The 16,918-nt window shown below is 39.5% G+C and overlaps 1 protein-coding gene across 1 annotated transcript in view; it reads right to left on the bottom strand.

Moving 5' to 3' along the window:
- The window catches only part of DOCK2 (dedicator of cytokinesis 2), a 431,071-nt gene that overhangs the window by 299,602 nt on the left and 114,551 nt on the right, over positions 1-16,918 (bottom strand). The window contains exons 24-25 of the mRNA XM_037798794.1: positions 7,452-7,522; positions 4,404-4,510 (exon numbers count right to left, since the gene is read on the bottom strand). Of these exons, the coding sequence (XP_037654722.1) occupies positions 4,404-4,510; positions 7,452-7,522 (178 nt within the window). The remainder of the gene's footprint in view (positions 1-4,403; positions 4,511-7,451; positions 7,523-16,918) is intronic.

The raw sequence follows: 16,918 nt of genomic DNA on the forward strand, positions 1-16,918 counted from the left end.
GATGACTAGAAAAGATGAACCCCTTACAGCATTTGACAGTCATCTGTGCCCCTCACCCTCATTCCCATACCCCATTCCCCAGTTGCCCAGCCCATTGGGAACTGAAATACGAGCCTCTCCAGGTATGTGGGCAACAGACAGGCTATGTTTTAATAAAGGGAAAACTGGCCACTTTGTGCTCAGAGAGCAACTTCTCAAAGTTTCCAACAACAAAACACAGTAGCTGAAAAGAAACATTGGAGGAGATTCTAAATCTGTCAGGTTTCATAGTCTCTCTCTCTCTCTACCTCTCTCTCTCTCTCTCTATTTGTTTTGTAAGTTGAAGAGAGAAACAAGCAATGTGGATCTGAAAGCAGTTTGTGCTGAACCAGATGGTGCATCTGATTAACATCAGACTAAAAAGACATATTACGTAGAGATTAGTTCTCAAAGGGATGAATCTGTTCCAAAAGCACAGACGGTTTGGTTTTCTTACAGACTCCCCTCAGAGAAGGCTTCTCAGGGCATGGCTATTCATCCTTTCTTCCATCATGACCACCAGGTAAGTCTGAGCTTAGGTTGAAGAAGACAGCAAATTGGTCTCTACAATTGCCCAGTCTCTCCTCACTGAGCCTGAAGTCATTCATTCAAGGGTAAGCTATCTCCACTGGGCCCTCGGCTGATGGAGCCTCCTGAGCCCCTCATAACTCTGACCAAATAATGTTGTTGTCAGTTTTCTATCTGTCAGACAACAACAAGCCACTGAGTCTGCGTAAAAGCCCAATGATACCCATTCTGTGGTTATTCCCATTTTCCAGATGAGGAAATTGAAACACACAGATTAAATAATTAAAGAGTTGTGACTAATGGAGGCTAACTGCCTCCATGAAAAAAACAAGTATATCTGTGTGTGTGTGCATGCGTGTGAGTGGGTGTGTGGGTGTGTTTTGAAACAGCCCCAAGAAGGAAATCATCATAAAGGATGGCTGACAAGTTTCCAAAACTCTGTTGAAGTCTGTAGCAAGGTAAACAATGAAGTGAGAAACACAACATCTCACTCGGACCTTTACTTGTTTCTCTGGTTATGCATAATATGGGCCTTTTGCAAAAATACTCCCGGAGCATGAAATAACAACTGAAAAACCAATGACAGCCAGAATGGCAAACACATACAGACCAAGGACCATTTATTCACTGAGTCCTGTGTTTCCTAGAGGAAAATATGTAGCTTCCAGCGAAAGGAGGAAGCTTATCTTAGGGTTATGTGCAACAATCAAACATGAAGGGGCTTCCTTATTGCAATTAATCTAAAGATCAGAATAAAAGTTGAGAAACTGAAAGGAGCAGCAAAATTAATAACCACAACATCAATAAAAGTGACCACTTGGTAGAGAAATTATGCTGCACCAGACATTAGCCTATGCCTGGTGCTGTGCTAAGCTCATTAAATGCAATTTCAGTTTTCTTGAGCCCACCCAGAAAACTTCAAAGGCAGGCACTTTTATTTTCATTGTTCCCATTTTACAGATCAGTTAACTGGGTTCAGAGAGGCTAAGTAAATTGCCTATAGTTTCACAGGTGGTAAGGGGCTGAATCAGGAATCAAACCCAGGTCTAGTGTGGTCCATGGACCAAGAACCAGTGCCCTTAACCAGTAAACCATTTCCCCTTCTCCACAGGACCCTCCTGAAGACAGGCCAGTAAGTAGTCTGCCAAAATTTCAGGAAGTACTTAAAAGCCTTCTGCCCCCGCTGCTTGACATCGATACAAATGTTCAAGGCTGTGAGTACAAGCTAATGTCACCCTCAATACTCCAGGCAATTTGCACATCTGGCAGTTAAATGAGTGTAGGCTCAAAGCAAATCACATCCCCAGGCACAGGACACTTCACGGGGAGAATAACAGGAGAAATTTCATTACAGCTCAAACTTGGCCAGAGGGAAAAAACTCACCTAATTTAAGGGTGTAAAGAGAGACACTTACCAAAGAACAACGGACACCCAGTAAGCAATTCAGATTTCATTCATTTGAAACTTGAATAATTGAGAAGGAGAATGAGCTGAAGTTTCCCTTTTGGGGGTTACTTTGGTAAGAGGGTCCACTTAGCAAATAAAGAGTGGGAAAAGACTTACCTTTAAGTCATGCATAAAATCATACTAGTTTCACACATGTAACGAGGATGGAAAGATTAATTATACATTGCATCCTCTTTAAAGTGGGTCCCCAAAAGGCACTTTGTTTGCCTTAGTCTAGTTTCTGTATGTATTTAAAGGTAAGAATTTTCCATGTCTTTTTGTACTTGTGTATAATGTTAGGGCTGGCCTTTTGTCAGCTAATATGAATCAGAGGGTTTTTGTGGAGTCTGAAACTCAGACGCACGGCAGGACTGCTAAGTGGCAGCTGTCCAATCTGCTCTGGGGTTATGCTAGCCCTCAGGGGCTGCCTCCCAGCCCAGAAGTGACTCCAGTAAAAGGATCTCTGACTTCCACCAGGCTGGGACTGGCACGGCATGCCCATTCCAGGACTGTGCGAGCTGTCCATCTGGACTTGATGCTCGGCCGGGCCCTGACAAGGATAGCAGCCCTGAACAATGAAGGAGAGCCAAGTGGCCCCACTCTCAACAGCCTGTGCATCACCACATGTGGCTAGAGTCATCCTTGTCATGTCCCTAGGATGGGACTCAATTCATCTCTACAGTGACACCTCCCAAGATGCCTCCTGAAACCCAGAGAAAGACTGCCAGGGCAGGAAGGGGCAGGGATATTTCAAAGCTTTCAGAGAGGGCATTTCATTAGCATGCGGAAAGTGCAGTATCTCACTTAAAATAGCTACAGTGATGCAAGGAATGCACCCAAGACTTACCAGGATTATTTTCCAATTACTTCACATAAACCACCTTATGCAAACAAACCACAAATGTTTTGGATTAATCTGCTGTCACACATCTGTATAAATGGTCAGGAAACTATAGACATGAATACTAAAATCACAGAACATTTTCTTTCCCTGAGAATACTAAAATCACAACAGCATTTTGTTTCTTCCTTATTCTCCCTCCTACCATTAACTCCAGGGATAGGATTCAGACAGCAATTTTGGATGCACCATATTAACCAGGCCTTGGGGAAAAAAATAAAACAACTCTTTACCGTGAAGTGGTTGCTGAATATTTCTGTGATTACCAGGCAATTTGCATAAATATTTCTGCTTCACTCCCTGAACACATTCCAATTTAGTGATGGCAGATCTGAGGCATTCTAAGACCTTTTGTTTCTTGCAGTTTGCTTCTCATTTTATCACTGACACCAGGGTAGTGAGAGAGGAATTTAAAATTGGAAAGGGCTGGTCTTCAAGTACAGAGAACAGCGCTGACACCCCATAGTCACATCTTTGGAGGCAGGAGTGAGGTCAGGGATCCAGAGGGTTGCTGGAGATGAGGTGGAAGATGAATACTGGCTCCTAAATCCTGTCTGGCCATATCCGGAGGCTCTGTGGACGCCTCGCTTGCTGACCTCAAACACAGGGAACCCCAAGTCTCTTGACAGTGGATATGTGTCAGAGGCTCCAGCGGCCGGCAGAGATCATTTAGGGCAAGCAGAAGGTCTTACCACAACTCCTGCCCAAATCCACTGCCATTCCCTGATCTCCAGGAAATACCATTAGGTGAAGAAAGGCAAAATACAGAGAAGTCACATAATTTGCTACCATTTGAGTTAGTAAGAAAAGGTCAAGAGAGAATACATAGAATACGTAGCACATATATATATATTTGACTGTTAATGCATGAGGTGTCTCCGGTAACAAATGTAAGAAACTGGAACAGCTGAGTACAGGGTTTGGGATGACCCACTTCATGTGTTCCCCTTTTAAACCTTTGCATTTTGATCCATTTAGTGCATTACATATTCAAAAATAATTTTTGTTTTTAAAACTATAAAAAAATGCTAATTCCTACTAAATCAGAATCTCTGACATGGTTTCCAGAAATCTGCATTTTAACAAGCTCTCCAGATTATTCTTACACACTTTAATATGGAGAATTTCTCTGTTAAAGATTATTTCTTTTATCAAAAGGAATTTCACCCAGTTCCCCTCAAGTTAAGGAAAATAAGTATAAACCATATGGGGGTGGGGGAGAAAACACACACACACACATTCACACACACACACATACACACACACACACACACCAGAATGACCTAAAGTATATGACTCCAAACTCACCACCTCGTTAAACTCTAAGGAGAAATAAACAGTGCAACCCAAGCTGTATTAAAATCAGTTTAGATTCTGATATCTAAGTCATCAGCTCCTTTCTACATTTTGTGCTCATGAGGACTAAGGAAGTTATCAGAGAAGAGACATTTTAGTACCCTGACAGGGTGCCATATCCACAAGGAGCACGAGAGGATGCTTTACACTCACCTTGTTTTTTAAAGAGGTTGCTCCGGACAATCTCATTCATGGACTGTACTTTCTGTTTCTGGAGTTTCACAGGTGGGATGCAGGTGTAGAACTCATAGAGGAGCTGGCTGAGGGCAGGAAAACCAGGAGACCATAGAGCAAGTTAGGCCAATATGGCCCGCATCCCAGCACTTACAGTCTATCCCGTAAGTGCTGTGGAGGCAAAACCCATGTCGAGCCTGCTCCCCTTGCACCCTTAATTCCTGGCAGAGTGTCAGGTGCATGGTAAGCCCTCAATAAATATGTGTAGCTGTTGGTGTTGAATATTAATAGCATTCAAAGAGAGGTGAAAATCTGAAAATAATACCAATAATTCTCAGTGCTGACTATGCACCAGGCACACACTTTGCACTTTACATTTATTAAACCATAATTGCCCCATTTTGCAAGTGGAATAGTAAGGTTTACAAAGATTAAGTAACTTTCCAACTAGGAAACAACTAGGAAGTCAGGAACAAAACAGTTTGTAAAATCAGATCCTCTGACTTCATTACCATATCATTTTATTTACTAATGCTTTATAATAGGTCTTAAGATTAAAAAAAAAAAGGTCTTTACTTAAAAAAAAAATAATTACAAAAAAGTTATGGGTTAGAACCAGTTTGGGACATCAAAAATGTGACAGCTCTTCCCAAAAAAAGCAAAACTAAAAATATTCTTGTATAGTCACTGTTAGCTTTCCAAAATAAACTCATTTTATTCATTCTTTCTTACAAATACTTATCAAGCATCTACTTAATAAATGTCAAGTTATATACAGAGCAATGGGGATACAATGAGGACAGACTTAGTCCCATTTGGCATGGTCTTAAATTCTAATGGAGATGGCCATGCAAGACAGAAGCAAACAAATCCATATAATGTGTTACATATAGTGAAGGAATTAAACAGGGAGTCATGTCAAAAAATAAAGATACAGGGGTAGGGGGAAGGAATTTAACTTATTTACAATATTCAGAGGAGCTTCTCTGAAGAGGTAAAATTTAGCTTGACACATGAAGATGAGAAGGAGCCAGCAAAAATCTTCCATATGAAAAGAAGGACATTAGAGAAAAAACTGGTAAAATCAGAATAAAGTCTGGAGGTCAGTTAATAGAATTATACTGATATCAATTTCTCAGGTATTGATAAATGTGCCATGGTTAGGTAAAATGTCAACATTAGAGGAAGCTGGATGAATGGCAGATGGAAATTCTCTATTATCTTTGCAACTTTTCTCTAAATCTGAAGGTATTTCAAACTAAAAACTTTTTAAAAAAATCTTCTAAATAGAAACTCTGTACAATTTAAGCATTATTCTATTTGGGGTGATGAAAAAGTTTTGGTAGTGGATGGTGGTGATGGTAGCACAAAACTGAATATAATTAACAGCACTGAATTATATATTTGGATGTGGTTAAAGGGGAAATTTTAGGTTGCATATACGTTACTAGAATAAACTTTTTTAAAAAAAGCATTTACTGTACTATACAAACAGTGAACCTTAATGTAAACTATGGACTATAATTAATTGTACCATTATAATAATATTATTTCATCATTTGTAACAAATGCCTCACACTAATGCAAGGTATTAGTAAGAGGAGGTAGACTGCACTGGGTTCTATCTAAGTGTCTATGATAGTTTTTCTTAGTAAGTTTTTTTTCGGAAACTTAAGGCCTCCAGATTGATCCTATGCTAGATAAGCCTGGAAACCCAGAGGTACCAGTCTCTCCAAGAATGTCAACCAATTTCATTCCTCTACCCCAGAAGGTCACCCCTTTTCAGCATGAAGAAGTTAAAATGGTCATTGTCCAGACATCCTTGAAGATTGAGAGAAAGATCAAATGAGAGGGAGGAGATGTAACTGAGAAATTAGGATTTAACAAATGACTGTGACTACTGACTCATTATATAGATATTTCTTTTTGTTTCTAGTGTTTTAGAACAGCCAGAAGGAAATATCTGAAGCTGTTGAACTGTAATCCAGTAGACCTGATCTTTTATAATGACTGTATAACTATATAGAAAAAAAATGTTGCCTGTGTTTGTATGGATCTACATCTGGATGTGTTGTTCTGTTCTACTGATGTATATATCTATCTCTGACAATACTACACTGCCTTAGTTAATCTACCTCAACTGTACATCTTAAAATTGGGTAAAGCAAAATACTAGTGATCAATAAGAGGTGAGAGGTGGGGGAGGAGGGGTAAGGGATATGGGATGTTTGGGTTTTTTGTGTTTCTTTTTATTTCTTTTCCTGGAGTAATGCAAATGTTCTAAACATGACCATAGTGATGAATGCATGACTATGTGATGATACTGTGAACCACTGATTGTATACTTTGGATAGATTGTATGGTGTGTGAATAAATCTCAATAAAATTATATTAAAATATTAATAAGGGGTGGGAATATAGGAACTCTATTTTCTGCATTTGTTTCTGTAAATCTGCAACTTCTCTAATAAAAAACTCATTAAAAATCTTCTATATGTTATCTGGGAATGTAAGTGAATTTAAGAAAGAAAAGAGGGTATATCTGGCTCGGAAATCCCTATTCTAACAGCATAATCACATTAAGATAATGTGTTCATCATATGAGGAGAACGGGGTAAGAAGGAGGGGAAATCAGAAGGAAGCCCACCTCCATTTACCCCTTCAGGCACACTAAGACTGTTCTCCATTTTCAGCTGTATGGGCTTACAGGGCAAAGACTAGAAGCCAAAATAACCTTTAGGACAGGGAAATGGAGACAGTGACTTCAAGCATCAGTTTTTTAACCTACCTGTTTACATCCTGTATCATCTGTGGGATGCTTATTTCATATTCAATTTTCACCCAAGTCTGGCACAACAAAACCACAATGCAAATATCCCCTAATAGAGGTCTTGCACAAGACTGCTTCCCACGTGCCCTTCCCATCCCTACACTGAGTGCACATCTGGAATGCCCCACAGAGCCCTTCCAAATCCAAGGCTTTCAGTCTTCCAGCAGAATAAAGGAAAGTGCATCATAAGCTCTCACCTGAGTAACTTTGCATCAAAGACCATTTCCACATCATGGAGGACAGATGGAATGTATTTCAAAGCCGCCACCTAGATGGAAAGTGAAACAAACATGAGCAATGCCCACATCCAATAACTATGTGCTGGCCAGGAGATGATTTTTAACATGACACAAATCAGGGAAGAATGACCCTGCATCCTGGGCACTACTGCAATGATTCAAGACTCTGTATATAGACAGAAACATAAGCATGTGCGTCTTTGTATACAAAAGTAAAGTCACAAACTTCTATCCTCAAGGACGTAGCAAGGTATAATAGAGAGAGCACAGACTCTGAAGTTATGCAGAACTGCAATCAAATCCTGGGTCCACACTAAGTAGCCAAGTAGCTTTGGACAAACACTTCAACTATGTGATGTCTCAATTTCCTTCTGTACATAGGGGAAAGGAATTCTTATTTTGCAGGATTGTGAGGATTAGATAAAATATAAGCCAGGCAACCAGCAGGGTGCTGGGCATATTTCAGGGGTTCAAAAACTGGAGTTTTCATTTTTATCAGAAGATGGCTTGGACTGAATTATTTATATTTTCTTTCCCTGGTCATGTTGCGAACAATGTTGGGCACATTTGATTCACTAGCTGGGCTAGGAAAGCTTAGCATTGTGGAAGATTTTCTCCCTCCTGTGAAAATTAACTGAAGCATCCAGGGGTATGAGACCCGCCTACCTCTGGCATAACACCACCATTTGCTAAGCAGCAGGACAAACCATGATTGTGGCAGGAGTTGTAAGTCACATGGCTGGAAAATAATGTTTAGGAATCCAGTGGAAGTATGCATTTTTCATTTCCTTTTTATCTTTCTGTTCATTCTAGGTATTGAACCATCAACATTTAGCACCCTTTCATAATCAGACAAAAATAAAAAATTGTGAAAATTATTTTTTTAAAGATCTTTCTTCCAGCCATATATAACTGAGCTTCTAACTTAATATAAATAATGATTATGACTATTCTCTGAAAGCTTATAATGTGGCAGACACTGTGATAAAGATTAGAAATAGATTGTCTTATTAAACTTTAATATGACTGCACAAGGAAAAGATTACTTTCACACATATAAGGAGACTCTGGCACATCAAGGCTAAGAAACTTGCCTAACATAACCAAGTAAGCAAATGGGAGAGCCAGAATTCAAATTCAGACAGTCTGCTTTTTCCTGTGTATTTTCTGGAGCCTCCTTGCAAGTGGGTCCCATGACTTTTTTTATGCAATTTTATTGAGATATATTCACATACCATATAATCCATCCAAATTATACAACCGATGGCTCACAGTATCATCATATACTTGGACATTCATCACCACAATCAATTTTAGAACATTTTCATTACTCCACAAAAATTAAAAAAGAATACCCAAAACATTCCATACCCCTTACCCTCTCCCCCCCCATTATATATATATTTTTCATCTTTATTCTATTACTCATCTGTCCATACACTGGTTCCAGGGAGTGTCAGTCACAAGGTTTTCACAATCACACAGTCACACCATATAAGCTATATAGTTATACAATCATCATCAAGGATCAAGGCTACTGGATTACAGTTCAACAGTTTCAGGTATTTCCTTCTAGCTATTCTAATAAACTAGAAACTAAAATGAAATCTCTATAAGGCAGTCTGCTTTTAAAGCTACCTCTTGTAAGATTTAAGCTATACAGTTGAACAGCAAATAGTCAAATAGCAACTGTCTGTCTCCAGGGCGTCATTCTCTTTTTTTTCTTGTTGTCTATAATTGTTAAATCTTAAATAGTAACACGCATTTTATGTAAAAAAATATTCACTCAGGATATGGTATTATGGCAAATGTGGCAAAATGTTAAAAGTTGGATCTGGGGACTGGGTAGAGATATATTGGAGTTCTCTGTATGGTTTTGTATTATTTTTGCAACTGTTATGTAAGTTTGCAATTATAAAATATATATATAAAATAAATGGCTTTTAAAAAACCATTATGCCTCCATCCCCTCTGCCACGCAGACACGTTGGGGTAGGATATTAGTGATGGTGAGGGAATTTTATTACTTTTTTCGTGTCCCTCTCATTTTCCCTTTTTAGAAAGAATAAAAGCAAGTAATTTGTTTCCTTGATGATTCCTTCCTCAATTATTTTTCTCCTTAGAAAAAGGAAACCGTGCAGTTAACAGCAGCACATCTAAATGGAAGGCATTTTATCCTCACCACCCTGAAAGGGGAGTTCATTAGAGGGCCCTCAGACTGCTTACCTCTGGCTGGAGTGGGGGGAGGGAAGGACTGGTCATTTACCCTTTTCCTCTTGTCAATTTCTCTTTCTCTGCTTCCTTCCTTTATTTCTGAGTCCAAATGCCCTGGTCTGGGGGAGGGTAGGGGAGTCATAGAGTTGTGGGTGTCCCCACACCTTCCCGACTCTCAGGGGAGATGCAGGCAATGACCCAGGTCTCACTCCAGAAGAAATATCACCTCGAAGCTGAGCTAGGGATGGTTAGGGTTACGGGTGCAAGAGCCTCCCTTGGGCCCAGTGAAGAACTTTCTGGACTAATAGGAGACTGACGAACACATTCTTGGAGCCAAGGAACATGTTATTCCCTAATTTATTCAAGTAATGTTATATATGTGTGTGTGTGTGTGTGTGTGTAAATAATACAACATACACTAAACACATACATGTGCTTTTAGCCACTTAAGAGTTCAATGGCATTTTAATTATATTTTTAAGCATTTCAACCATGGAATCTGTTGAATTGGTTATTTTTCAGGTATTTGCTTAGAACAAATAAAAATTCTGTATTATATTTTAAAATTAAAACTAAAAAGATAGGGTATTAGGATGAAAAATTGTTCCTGAAGTCTCACAGCCCCAGCTTGGCCCCAATCCCTCCTCCCCAGAAGGGACCACTGTTAGTAGTGTGATGTTTCCTCACAGACTGTTTTCTATTCATTCGCTTTGTGTGTGAGTGTGTGTGTGTGTGCATTTTATATAGTTCTGCCTATCTTTCTGTCATTTCGCAGACCACACTCTCTCCATTTCTAACCACTACCTAGCAATGCCAGTTTATGGTACACCATATCTTTTTAACTCACCCTCTACTAATGGGCTCCATGTTACTTTTTTTACTCATACAGAAAAAAAGTTTATTATTTTTCCTTCTTCAAAAAAAAAAAAGAAAGGGAAAAAACTCATTGTGGAGAAATGCCCCTTCTCCTTCGGGTGGGAGGCTGTGATAGATAGCAGGGGAATCAAGTACAAGGGGGTGGGGACAGAAAATATCTTGCCACCCTTAACACTGCCCAGTCAGGTGGAGTGGATCCATGCTATTTTTAGTTTTTCTTTATTATAAAACCTGTGGTTTATGCACCTGTGTGTATACCTGTACATATTTATACTTGTTTATGCACATTTATGTGTCTGTAAGAATCCCTATAGAATGGACTGCTTGAAGAGGAACTGGTGCATCAAAATGTATGTGCATATAAATTTTAGCAGGTAGTATCAAATTACCTTAAAAAGAAGTAGTAACAAATTTCCTTTTACTAACAATATGTGAATCTGTCCATTTCTTAATAATCTTGCTAATATTGGATATACAAATCTTTTTAATGTTTGTCAATCTGATGTATGATTTGCAACTGTAATTTGCAACTCTTTGGTTTCTAATGAAATTGAGTATCTTCTTTTTATGTATTGAACATCCATATTTTCTAAATTGCTCATTCATATCCTGTGTCCACTTTTCTTTGGGGTTAATTTTTTCTCTTATGGTTTGTGTAATTCTTTTTGTATCAATCATGTTAACTCTTTTGCAGTAATACAATTTGCAAGAATTTTCTCTTGCTTGTCCTGTTGTTTGACTCACTGTGTGTCTTTTAGCTTTGTTCATCATATCTTTTATTGCACAAGAAGATTATAATTTGTATGTTGTCAGATTTGTCCATTTTTTTCTTTATAGTTATTACATTTTGTATCTAGAGAGCCATCCTTTATTCTTTCAAATCTAGTGTTTCCAAAACTATGCCCTGTTGGACACTCATGTCCTGTAAAATGGTATAAGTATTCTGTGGAGGAAAAGGATTTGCATTCATATCATTTGAGGAAACATTGGTTGAAGCAAAGATAAAGTAGTGACATTTTTATATTGTCGAACTTTTCAGAATTTTAATATGCTATGACACATTATGACATTCCTCCAGGCAGTTACAATATATAGTATATATTAAAGATGGTCAGAGATCATCTTTATTATGAAACATCAAGCAGATGTAGCAAAATCAGATACTTGCAGGGCTGGGCAAGCAATAGAAAAGAGTGGAATAGACTAAACATAGGACAGTCAGAACTGATGGGGTCATGTGGAACCTAAAGGGTTATAGCCTACCTAAAGAATGACCATTCTTGTTCAACTGCCTTCCCACTGTGCTAGTCAAATCAAATACATCCACAGGCTGCATTTCTCTAAGGTGCTGCCAGTTTGCAACCTTTCCATTCTAAAGAAGCACTATATGCTGAGGTACATGCCCTGAAAAAGGCTAGACCAAGCACATCAAGAAACCTGTCCCTTCATTAACTCTTAGGCAAAGAACATAGAGTTCTGGGTCCACAGAGACCCTGCATCTGCATGGGCCTGAGCCCATCCTGCACCTCTTGAGACTTGGCATTTTCATGTGGGGTCAGGGGACATGAGATGAAATACAGTATATCATGCACCTATTGTAATGCCCAGCACACAGCAGGCCCTCAAAGGTGTGTGTGCCAAATCTACCTTTATCTCATCTCTCAAGTCCTGACCTCATTCCAGAGTGCCTGGACAAAGTATAATGTGTACTCACCATAATTAAGACCAAAGTGAGGAAACAACAACAGAAACAAAACCCTCATCGACTTGAGAAATGCCAGGACTTCGGTGTCCGCAGCAGTTTGGTGGCTTTCAAGAGTCACATATCATTCCAGTGCTTTGGAGTGATGCTAGAGTACAGCAGTCACCAGGAGTCTGAATAGACACTCACATTTAAAAGCTTCTGCTACTAGTGAGAAGTTAGACAAGGCTGGGAGAGGGGTTGTCTCATGGGAAGTCAATCTTCCCAGCTTCCCAGCTCCGGGCCAGCCATAAAGGAAAGCAAACCAAGTAGCTGTCACCCTGAGACTCAGAGGGTGTTATCAACTCAACAGGAGTACATTAAACTTTCATCTCGTCCAGGCGGCCTCAAAGAGAATTGGGAGGCCTGTGGTTCTCTCTTCCAATGTGAACCATGCATCTCTGACTCAGGAATTTTGTCAAGTCCATTGTCACAAGCAGCACTAGCCACAAGGCATCTGTCCAGAAGTTCTGACACACCTGAAGAGTGTGAAAGTCAAGTTCAGCAGGTGCTACCAACATGCACTCCCAGAAGGCAGAGTGGCTCAGGCAGAAGATCCCCTGGAGAGCTATATTTGTTGCAGGTTTCTAAGGCCTGAGAACTACAGACAGCTCAGTTTTCAATCTCTGCTAGCCTCCGGGGAACTGCTTTGCTTCCATGCTGCTATTATTATTACTCTCATTATTACTGTTATTACACAAAAATTAGTATTGTATTGCTATCACTTTTAGTCCATTTCTGTATTGTATATTTTATGATTCTTAAAACACACAGCATATATGTGTATGTATTTATGTGGGGGGTATTAATCATAGGGTTTTTAAATAGCAACCATTATTGGAAATATTATGCGTCATTTATTTTACATGTATCATCTCATCTAATTCTTACAACTACTCTACAAGTAGACTGTGAATAGATATTGTCATCTCACTTCACCAATGAAGAAACTATGGCACAGAGAGGTTAAGTAATATGCCAGAAGCCACATAGCTAATAAATATCATGGAAAGATTATGAGCCTGACTGTCCAACTGGCTCTTAAGCAGTATGCTATACAATGTCCTGTCATGCTTTGTGGAAGGCTTTCCATCTTGGCAAATTGGGAAATTTCAATAAGGGCAGCGGAGGCTGATTTGGGAAAGGAAGTAGATAAAGAAGCTTTCTGCCTTTATAAGGATAGTCTTTGAAAACAGACTTTTCTGAAGTTGTGCCCCTTTCTGGATTGACCCCATCTGGCTCCCTGGAGTGGGATAACATAACGGAGAAGAAACCAGAATCAGAGAAACCTCACAGAAAAAGAAAAGAGGGGGGCAGGGTTAAACCAAACTGCTGTAAGATAGGATGGGTCCCAGAATTGAAAAGTGTAAGGAAAATGTGGCACTGAGTGAGAGAGAGAATTTAAAGAAACCACAGGAGCTGGGGAGAAAAGTCTGCACAAAAGTGAACAGAATAGAGGAAGATTCCTGGACAAGGAATAGAGGAAAGGAAGCTCTCTCCTGGAGAGAGACAATTGCACAAAAAGCACAATCTTAAAAATTACACTGCATATCCAGGGCAAGAATCAGATGAAGAAGAGTTCAGAAAATCTATATAGTTAAACAAGGGCTATTCTAAAGGTCTAGAGCGAGTTAGACAGAGCACCAAAGAAGAGACTTAATGAAAAGTCAATCAACAATAAAAATACAAAAGATAGAATAAAAATAAAAATAAAATACAATGAAAAGGCCAGACAATACCACCACCACTAAGAATAACATTGACTCCCTTATATCCCCCTCTTATAGACATATAATTTTGGTATATTGCCTTTGTTACAATTAATGGAAGCATCTTTCAATGTTACCATTAACTATAGGCTCTAGTTTGCATTGATTGTATTTTTTCCCCTATACCATCCAATTTTCAACACCTTGCAATGTTGACATTCATTTGCTCTCCATCATTTAAAAACATTCTTATATTTGTACATTTAAGCATCATAACTGACCACTCTAGGTTTCGCTAAGTTACACAATCCCAATCTTTATCTTCTTTCTTTCTGGTGTCATACATGCCTCTAGCCTTCCTCTTTCAGCCGTATTCATACTCATTTTTGTTCAGAGTACTTACAATATTGTGCTACCATCACCCAGTATTGTGCTATCCACTTCTGGATCTATACAATCAATCCTGTTAAACGTGCTGTACTCCTTCAGCATCAAATGCCCAATCTCTAACCTCTTTTTATCTTCTGATAACCTGTGTTCTCAACTTTCAAATTTCATTCATCATTGTTAGTCCATATTAGTGAGACCATACAGTATCTGTCTTTTCATTTCTGGCTAATTTCACTCAACGTAATGTTTACTGACTACCACTTGTCTTCTGGATTTTAAATGTCATATCTTACTTTATTTTTATTCTCTCTCTCTCTCTCTCCTCTCTCTCTCCTTACATAGATAGTCTTCATTTCTACATTCTTCTCCATACCTCTCTCTCCTGTTTACGCTATCTACCAGTAATGCTCCCTTTAGTATTTCTTGTAGAGCAGGTATCTTGTTCACAAACTCTCTTAGTGTCTGTTTGTCTGAAAATATTTTAAACTCTCCCTCGTTTTTGAAGGACAGGTTTGCTGGGTATAGAATTCTTGGTTGGCACTTTTTCTCTTTCAGTATCTTAAACATATCATACCATTGCCTTCTCGCCTCCATGTTTTCTACTGAGGAAATCTGCACAGTCTTATCATGCTTCCTTTGTATGTGATGGATTCCTTTTCTTTTGCTGCTTTCAGAATTCTCTGTCTTTGATACTTGATAATCTGATTAGTGTCATGGAGTCAGTCTACTTGGATCTGTTCTGTTTGGGGTACACTGTGCTTCTTGGACCTGTAATTTTATGTCTTTCATAACAGATAGGAAACTTTCAGTGATTATTTCCTCCATTATTCTTTCTGCCCCTTTTCCCTTCTCTTCTCCTTCTGGGACACCCATGACACATATATTCATGTGCTTCATGTTGTCATTCAGTTCCCTGGTTCCCTGCTCATATTTTTCCATTCCTTTCCCTATCTGTTTTTTTGTGTGTATGATTTCAGATAGCCTGTCCTCCAGTTCATGAATCTTTTCTTTTGCATCTTCAAATCTGCTGTTGTATGTCTCCATTGTGTTTTTCATCTCTTCTATTGTGCCTTTCATTCCCATAAGTTCTGCCAATTGTTTTTTCAAACTTTCGAGTTCTTCCTTATGTTTGCCCACTGACTTCTTTATATCCTTCATCTCTTTTGTCATATCTTCCCTGAACTCACTGATTTGATTTTTGAATTGATTTAGGAGATTTGTTTGATTGTTAATTATTTGTTTCAATTCCTGTATCTCAGTTGAAGTGTAAGTTTGTTCCTTTGACTGGACCATATCTTTCTTTGTCCAAGTGTGATTTGTAATTTTTTGTTGTCTAGACATCCAGTTTCCTTGATTATCCAAATCATATTTTTCCAGACCAGACAGGCCCAGGTCTCAGGTGGCTGTATTCAGTACCAGGTTTCCTTGAGAGTGATACCCAGCAGATTGTCACACTTTCCTGTGAGGCTGCTAGACTCTGTGCTTTTCCTATCCTTCCCAGCAGGTGGTGCTTGTCAGCCCACAGCTCCCCACCAGCATAAAGAGATGTGGTCCCTTTAATTCACAGTGGGCTCTGTCCCAGCCAGGGACTGAGGGTGTCAGAGGCCAAGCTTAAGCTGTTCCTGTTTCTGCCCATCCCCAGCCCCTGGGGTCTGAGTTCTCTGAGGGAGGGCCACCACATGAGCTGGGCCCCACCCTCCTGTTTTCTTAGGGAAGAAAAGCCCTTTTGGAAATTGTCTCCTACACTTGAGTTTTCCTTTTAACTCTCTGACTATCTTAATTCCACCCTTGCCTGGGTCAGTGCCAACAATTAAACATACCTGAGGCTTTCTCTAATGAGCTACTTAGGATGAAAGAAAAAAAAAGAAAAAAGCAAGAAGGCCCCTTTTCAGAGCCAGTCCACAGCCCTCCAGTTCACCATGCAAGAATTGGAATTGGCATCCAGTTCTGTGTGCCCCTTTTCTTGGGGCAAAGCCCTTTTCCAGTATTCCAATCTCAGGGGACTCTAAAAGCCTCTGCTTTTATTTGTTTATATATATTGTTTTCCATCAGTCCTGCCTCCTCTCTGCCAGGATAAACCTTTGGGTTACTTTCCTGCTTGCTCCAGGTTTTTCTGTGCTCATAACCTGTATTCAGTAGTCCAAATTTGTTAATTAAAACCACAACTGGAGCTTGACTGAGCTACATTCCCTTGCTTCCAGCAGGGACTGCTTCTTTTTTCCACAGCAAAGTTTTGCAACTCAGCCTGCCATGCCAGTGGGGAGCAGCACCAGCTCCGCAGTTTAGGGAGCTTGACTTACATTTCTATGCTGCGATCTCAGCTGTTCCACCCATTCTTGACTGGTGTATGATGTTGTCTGGTCACGGATGTCCCCCCATCAGTTGTTCCAGACTATTTTCTAGTTGTTCCTGGCTATTTACTAGTACCTCTAGGGAACTAACTAAATTCCACACCTCCCTATGCTTCCATCTTGCCCTACCTCCCCGGTCAATTG

The sequence above is a fragment of the Choloepus didactylus genome, chromosome 11 (assembly GCF_015220235.1).
Source record: "Choloepus didactylus isolate mChoDid1 chromosome 11, mChoDid1.pri, whole genome shotgun sequence".
NCBI classification, from domain to species: Eukaryota; Metazoa; Chordata; class Mammalia; order Pilosa; family Megalonychidae; genus Choloepus; species Choloepus didactylus.